The sequence below is a fragment of the Ipomoea nil genome, unplaced genomic scaffold (genome assembly GCF_001879475.1).
Source record: "Ipomoea nil cultivar Tokyo-kokei standard unplaced genomic scaffold, Asagao_1.1 scaffold1617, whole genome shotgun sequence".
NCBI classification, from domain to species: Eukaryota; Viridiplantae; Streptophyta; class Magnoliopsida; order Solanales; family Convolvulaceae; genus Ipomoea; species Ipomoea nil.
Genome location: NW_017618045.1, coordinates 1,806,447 through 1,813,709, shown reverse-complemented (window position 1 = coordinate 1,813,709; position 7,263 = coordinate 1,806,447). Strand labels below are relative to the sequence as shown.

Genomic DNA, 7,263 nt, shown 5'->3' with positions numbered 1-7,263 from the left:
TATTGTGCGTTGGACACATTTAGTCCGTTATTAATTTTACCACATTTTGTCCAGACTTAATAAAAGTTGGACAATTTTAGTCTGCCGTCACAATTAACGTTAAATCCCCGTGAAATAGAAGGGCAGTTTTGTCCTTTCAAATGCTATTCTTCATCAGCTCCTATTTTCCCTTTTCCGTGCTCCCAGCCATGGCAGAGTAACAGAGTCTACATAGCCCTAGATTTTCGCCTTGCCCTATTTCCGAACTCAACTCTGGAACGATGAATTTGCTAATAAAGTCACTCCCTACCCAAATCTCACAACATCTCGGTCATCCTCATAGCCAATTTTATTGATACAAGCTCTAGCAGTCCTCCAACAAGCTTCTTTTGGTTCCTCCAGGACTGCGAGAACTGGAACCACAAAACCCAAAGAATCCTTACCCCCCACTGCATCATATGTGTTTAGCCTTGTAAAACTTACAAGAGAATCAGGTCCCGCTCCTTCTTGGCGCAGGCCTAGTGAAATTCCGTTCCAAGGTAAGACCGCAAATTTTATAAAAGTGATTGGATTTGTGCAACGCCCAGTTTAGATCTAGAACTTACCTGATGGAAAGTGTATGGCCGCCGCTGTTATTGTTCAAAATAACAGTGAATTTACTGATTCCACGTCTTATGTGTCTAGACAATTGTGGTTTTGCGGCCCAGCGCATCGGTATCGGGCGAGGATATCAAGTTTTACATCACTGATTTGTTGTCAAGGCTGAAAATCGGGCGTGCCCAGATGAAGAAAGAAGCTCTGGTGGCCTTCAATGAAGCGATTCAAGAAGATGAAAGGTATGTGGAAGCCGCCATTGAAATCAATAACTTCATAGTTGTGCTAGTGAGCCTTCTTGATTTTTAAGAAGTCGGCATTCACCAAGAGGCTGCAAAGGCGGCATCTGTAATTGCAGGTTTTCAGCCCTTCAGACTTGTTAAGTTTCTTGTGAATCTGCTGGTATTTTATACCGCCTAAGAATGAACAACTATAATATCTTGCTTGCCAGCCCAGAAAATGCATTTGCTGCACTCTTTAGTGCTGCTAGTATCATGTGGGACATGTGGCAATGGAATGCTTTACTCAGAGGGGATGACCTTACGGGAAAGAATTTTAATCATCCCCAGATGGCCATTACAAATTTACAAGGCACCTCTTGAAGACCCTTTTGCTTCTATTATGGACCACATAGCCTTTGACTGTTCTCTGGCTGCGACGAGGGAGAGGAAGAGTGTAGGACAACAGAGAGGCGAATGAGCATGATGAATTGAAGCTGCAGTCTGCAACGACAGAGCTTGGCTGATGAAGAACAACACTTGAAAGGACAAAAATGTCCTTCTATTTCACAGAGCCTTAACGTCAATTGTGACGGTGGACTAATATTGTCCAACTTTAGTTAAGTTTGGACAAAATGTGACAAAATTAATAAATGCGGACAAATTGTGTGCAACGCGCAATAAATGTAGGACCAAAAATGGATTTAACTCTTTTAATTTTCTTATAATCTTTCTACCTAAATACATAAGTATTTCCATTGCAAGAATGATGAAGGATCTTAAAAGACATTTCATTTTGAAAAAAATTATTTTTTTTGAAATACTCATATGATTATAAGGTAGTATTTGTTATATATTTTCTCAAATATTTTCAGCCCAAAGAATTTAAGCTTCACCACCGGATTTCGAACCTATGACCACCCATTTGGAATGGTAACCGGGATGTCATCGCACTACATGGTAGTTGGCTTAAAAAGATTTATATATTTTAGATCTTTTCTAAATTTCTTGTAGTTATTTCTAAAATATATTTAGAAAAAATATATTTAGAAATACTTATATGTAATTTAGTTAAGAAATATTTTAGGGATAGTTATATAAGATCGAGATATTCCATTAATTAAGAGTTTTAGGTTTATAAGAATTTTATTTTGGGGAAGGATTTTATACTTTTTGTAGTTTCTTTCTAATTAATGGCAATATTAGATAAAATAATAAAAAATAAAAAATTGATATTGTAGTAAAATTAACAAAACTCTTATTTATTATTTAAGTGACCTAGGTTTGTAAGTGTATGATATGTTGATAATGGTTTGACAAAATGCATGACCGATAATGATGTAGAAATACTATGCGATAAAAAAAAAATAATAATAATAATATGCAAATATACCTACTTTAAAATTAAAATAAGTTAAAAAGAATCATATTTTTATAAATAAAGTTTTAAAATACCTTATTTTGAAAAGTACTCACCCGATATGACACTATGTTGCACAACTACAAAAGAAAATATGACACTAAAGGTCCATAATTTCGTGAAAACCGACTTTAACCTGCGAACTGCAAACTTGTGAAGAATTGTACCGCACTTACTACATGATTGCACCGTAAGGTCCTCCAAGAATGCCTGGGAGCCGTAGCAGTGCAATCATGTAGTAGTTGCGGTGCAATCCTTCACAAATTCGCAATTCGCAAATAAAGGTTGGTTCTCACTTGATTATAAATCTGATACTAAAAGTGACCTAGAGGATTAAACATAAGTGTCTTAGTTACTTTGATTAAATTGGTGACCTAAGAAAGTTTGGACACAACATACTATATTGTAAAAAATTTCTGCTGATATATTGAACATACATTTTGATTTTAAATAAATTAGTGTTCAACTTTTTATTTTTTATTATACAAATGTTCATATTGAAATGAGTAGGAACACACTAAGAAATCCAGAAATTGACAAATCAAACAAACAAATATACCTTTTCTTTAGTAGCATCTAAAAAGTATACTTGTTTAGTTATTTCTGGATTACTCAAAAGTTTAGAAGATTAATTAGATTTTCACCTTATTGACTTGTAAAAGGTTAAATATGGAAAATTTTAAAAATAATTAGGTAAGTTTACTTTAATAGCACGTGACTAGTGGTAATAAATTAGGATAAAGCTATAAGGACAATTCTCTTTTTTTTTTTTTTTTTTTAAATACCAAGATAAAATTGGCAATAAAATTATTTTTATTTATCAGTTATTATATTATGAATTGACCAACATAATCCCGTGTTAAATAAAGAATATATATATATATATATATATATATATATATATATATATATATATATATAAAAGTGATCTTTGTTCCACGCGTGTTAGAATAATAAATATTTTGTGGTAGAATAATATACTTTCTATGTTTAGATTAATGAAATTTCTGAAATAAGATAATGTATTTTATGAGTTAGAATAATGTATAATACACTTTGGGTTAGATTAATGAAATTTCTTGGGTAAGATAAATGTATTTTATGAGTTAAAATAATATACTTTATATGTTAGAATAATATATTTTATGTGTTTTTAATTGTGATTCACACAACTATGTGAATTATGGTCCACGCGATAATGATCGAAAAACCTAACTTATTAAAAAACCAAAAAATAAAAATAAAAAATCAAATAAATGAGGTATCCTTATAACGGCCGGGTATGACCCGAAACGGCCCAAAATATGAGGTGAGATTTTCAATAAAACAGGGAAAGCTAAGGAGCAAGAAACGGATAAACCGTTGATTGAGCGCCACGTGGCATAACTGTGATGATGGTATTTTTTTTTCCTTTTTACATAGATCTCAACTTTATCGAATTAATCTTTAACCTACAAAATTCCATTTAAAATCACTACCTAGGTAAATCATTGGCTCCATTTAAAATCATTATCTAGGTAAATCATGAGTCACACTATCCTAATATTTATGTATGTATAAGAGATTCTAATCTTGCATAAGGAATCCCCTACCCAAAAAAGAATTTGTATAAGGAATCAAATCTAGACCTTCCAAAATCTTTAAGCCCGGAGGATCGTACAAGATAATATCTATTTTATACATTCTTTAATTACTACAGTTTAAAAGATTTGATCCTGATTTATACTTTCTTTAATTACTGCAGTCTAAAAGATTTGATCCTGTTTTATACTTTCTTTAATTTATACCGTCTAAAAGATTTGATCTTGTGACCTTCCTTCGAGGGAGCTGTTTCCTTGTGCTTGGCACGTGGTTCTTTTAGCCACATGGTTTCCCTGTCGCCATCATACCTGGTTCCTTCCCCCTTCTATATATATACCCCAAAACCCACGCCTCGTATGTTCGTCGACCGTCGTATCCCTACTTCGGAAAAGCGTACGTAAACGTAGTTTCAGACGATCTTATGATAATTTCAATCAATCGATTGATTGATTGATTGATCAATAAAGTGGTTGTTGATTTATCAGAGGGGAACCGCGGATGGCTGCGCTCTGCCGCTCGCAGTATGTCAGCTTGCGCACGTGCGGCGATTCGGCGGCGAATGACTCGGCCGTCGACGGCGCCGGAGGTGCCGCCGAGATCATGCTGTTCGGAGTTAGAGTGAAGGTGGACCCCATGAGGAAGAGCGTCAGTCTCAATAACTTGTCCCAGTATGAACAGCCGAACAATACCAACAAGAATAACGAGTCCGCCAAAAACTCGCCGCCGCCGCCGCCGGCTGATGAGGGATATGCCTCGGCTGACGACGCCGTCCTCCACCAGCCTAGCAGCGGCCGCGAGCGTAAGCGAGGTCGGATTTCTCTTCACTTATTTTTAACATGTGATTCATATAATTTATTTTTTCATTCATTAGTTCATTGATGATTGTTAATTTGTTATCAATATCTTCGGTTCATTTGTCTAAAATTGTTAGATTTAGCAGTTTTCTGCAACTAATTTACTGGTGAGCCAGACACAGAATCAATTTCAATGTTTGAATTAAAAAATATACATAAATCAATTGCGATTTTGATGAAGCTGTTATTTGGTGATTATTTTAGGAGTTCCATGGACGGAGGAAGAGCACAAATTGTTCCTATTAGGGTTGCAGAAGGTGGGGAAGGGAGACTGGAGGGGAATCTCCAGAAACTTTGTGAAGACTCGAACCCCTACACAAGTGGCAAGTCATGCTCAGAAATACTTCCTCCGCCGGAGCAACCTCAACCGCCGCCGCCGCCGATCTAGCCTCTTTGACATTACCACAGACTCGGTAATAAATAGTAATTCAATCACATCTGTCCTGTCCTTGATCATTCGCATTAATTGAATCCTCTTCCTTTGGTAGCATTACTAAATTCTAGGAGTAATTGCTAAGATCTTTAGTATGCATTCTTATCTTTCTTCTTAGAGCAATGGATAGAACAATATTATAGTAATTATATGCCCCATGAAACTATAATATCATTATGAGTTTAATTGAAATGGGAAAACAAGATAAAATCCAAGAATGGCATTTCTTACATACCATGTTTTGGAATCTAATAAATGAACACTACATGTTCCGGGCTTAACTCACTGGTTCAGTATTTCGGGAAGAGTCGAAAGCTCTGTTACCATGATTTACATCTTTCCAAATGCCCTGCAATGTCGGACGAGGGTGTGGGGGGCTTTGGGTTGGGATTCAACCTCTGCCAAGTGATTCTTAGAACCTGTTTCAGGGGAAATAAGCCCACAAAGTAATCATGAGAATGAGTTTCTTTAACTGTGTGTTGTTATGATAAACAGGTGACTCCAATGTCAACAGCAGCAGATGTAAAAGCTCCTCAAGAAAATTCGACTCTGGCAGCTATCTCACCACCGACGCCATTGCCTACTTCAGAACCATCCCGGATCAATCCATTTTCAGTTTCTCGTATACCGGTGACAGTTGCTCCTGTTTTGCAACCAGTCCAAGTTGAGGAGAAGAAGCCAATAGAAAATCTAGCCATTGCCCGAACAGACGAGGTCAATAATCCAATTTCCAGGTTTATCTGCCCAGTGACTACTAATCCATCAGCACGAATTGAGCTTAACTTGAATCAAGGCATGGACACCGAGCCTTCGTTTTTGTCATTGAGTCTGTCTTTGTCTGTGAATCAGAGTCCATCATCTTCTTCTAGGCACCCAATATATCCAGGGATGTCAAGCTTCAACAATGGAGATACCACCATCATAGTGTCATAAATAAGAGACTCTATATAAGTAAGAATAATATTAGAGTGGGTTGGGTTAAGGAGTTTGAGTAGATCTTAATTGTTGTTTTGTTTTGTACACACAAAATATTTGTTTGCCTGCCTACTTCTTTTATGCTTCTTAATTTCTAGTTCTGGGGAAAACTGAATCTTGAATAACAGTGGTGTGTTTGTTCAAGGTGGACCATCCACTGTTTAATGTTTGTGTGCAAGTGTGTCCGCTGGCGTCTCTGGTGGGGTCCTTTTTATAAATACTGATTTTTAGTAATTATAAAATTAATTTTTCTTTTTAAAACTAAAACTCTCAAAATGAATTGGACGGTCTACTGCAAACTTAGAAGATTAACTCATAACCAATATCCTCGATCGATAAAATTAATCAAATTCGCACTAAATTTAAAATACTACTTAATATTAACAACTCTGCAATACCAAATACTCCGTATTATTTAAACTTTTGATAGTCATGAAATGCAAAATAAATCATTTACTATATAAATTTTCAAGCACATCAGTATGTCGAGACAGAGAAAGTAAACTGAGGCAAAAAAAACGAGAGGATGAAGGAGCGACTAAAAGATCCTAAACATGAGAACCCTCAAGAGCAAATTAAGACAAATTTGAACAAACTCAATGGCTAAATTGGAGTGCCCGTGGGGCCAAGCCCATTTATCCAGGTAGCCCCTTATTAATCCCACAAATATCAATCGTTATACCGTGCACCCGGCGCACATAGGCACTATGCGCTCCGCGCCTCCCAAAACGACGCAATTTTGTTAAGTTCTTTAAAAAAAAAAAAAATTATCTGTTTCGAATCACATAAACTCATAATAGAATATACATAAACTCATAACAGAATACACATAATCTAACATTAACATAATACATAATACACATAAACTTTTAACTAAATACACATAATGTGGTTTGGTTAACATAATACACATAAACTCTTAACTGAATACACATAAACTTATAACACAATACACATAAATTTTTAACTGAATACACATAATGGGGTTTGGTTAACATAATACACATAAACTCTTAACTGAATACATATAAACTCATAACACAATACATATAAAATTTTAACTGAATACACATAATGAGGTTTGGTCTGTTCGGACGGACGGAGTGACGTCAACAAGAAACGCGCGCGTTTTGTGCCTGGGCGCACACTGCTATGTGCGCCATGGTGCACGATATAAATTGCCTACAAATACTATTAATGCCTTTGACA

At 35.7% G+C, this 7,263-nt stretch overlaps 1 protein-coding gene across 2 annotated transcripts; it reads left to right on the top strand.

Annotated features, from left to right (window-relative positions):
- The first annotated feature begins 4,141 nt into the window (after positions 1-4,141).
- LOC109191187 (transcription factor MYB1R1-like) lies at positions 4,142-6,198 on the top strand. Of its 2 annotated transcripts, XM_019341775.1 has the most exons (4): positions 4,142-4,600; positions 4,851-5,059; positions 5,575-5,632; positions 5,666-6,198. In XM_019341775.1, the coding sequence occupies exons 1-4, from the start codon at positions 4,291-4,293 to the stop codon at positions 6,010-6,012; spliced, it is 924 nt and encodes a 307-aa protein (XP_019197320.1). In that variant the 5' UTR covers positions 4,142-4,290; the 3' UTR covers positions 6,013-6,198. The 2 variants fall into 2 exon arrangements, with proteins under 2 accessions (XP_019197320.1, XP_019197319.1); XM_019341774.1 differs by having other exon boundaries at positions 4,144-4,600; positions 5,575-6,198.
- The last annotated feature ends 1,065 nt before the right edge of the window (positions 6,199-7,263 follow it).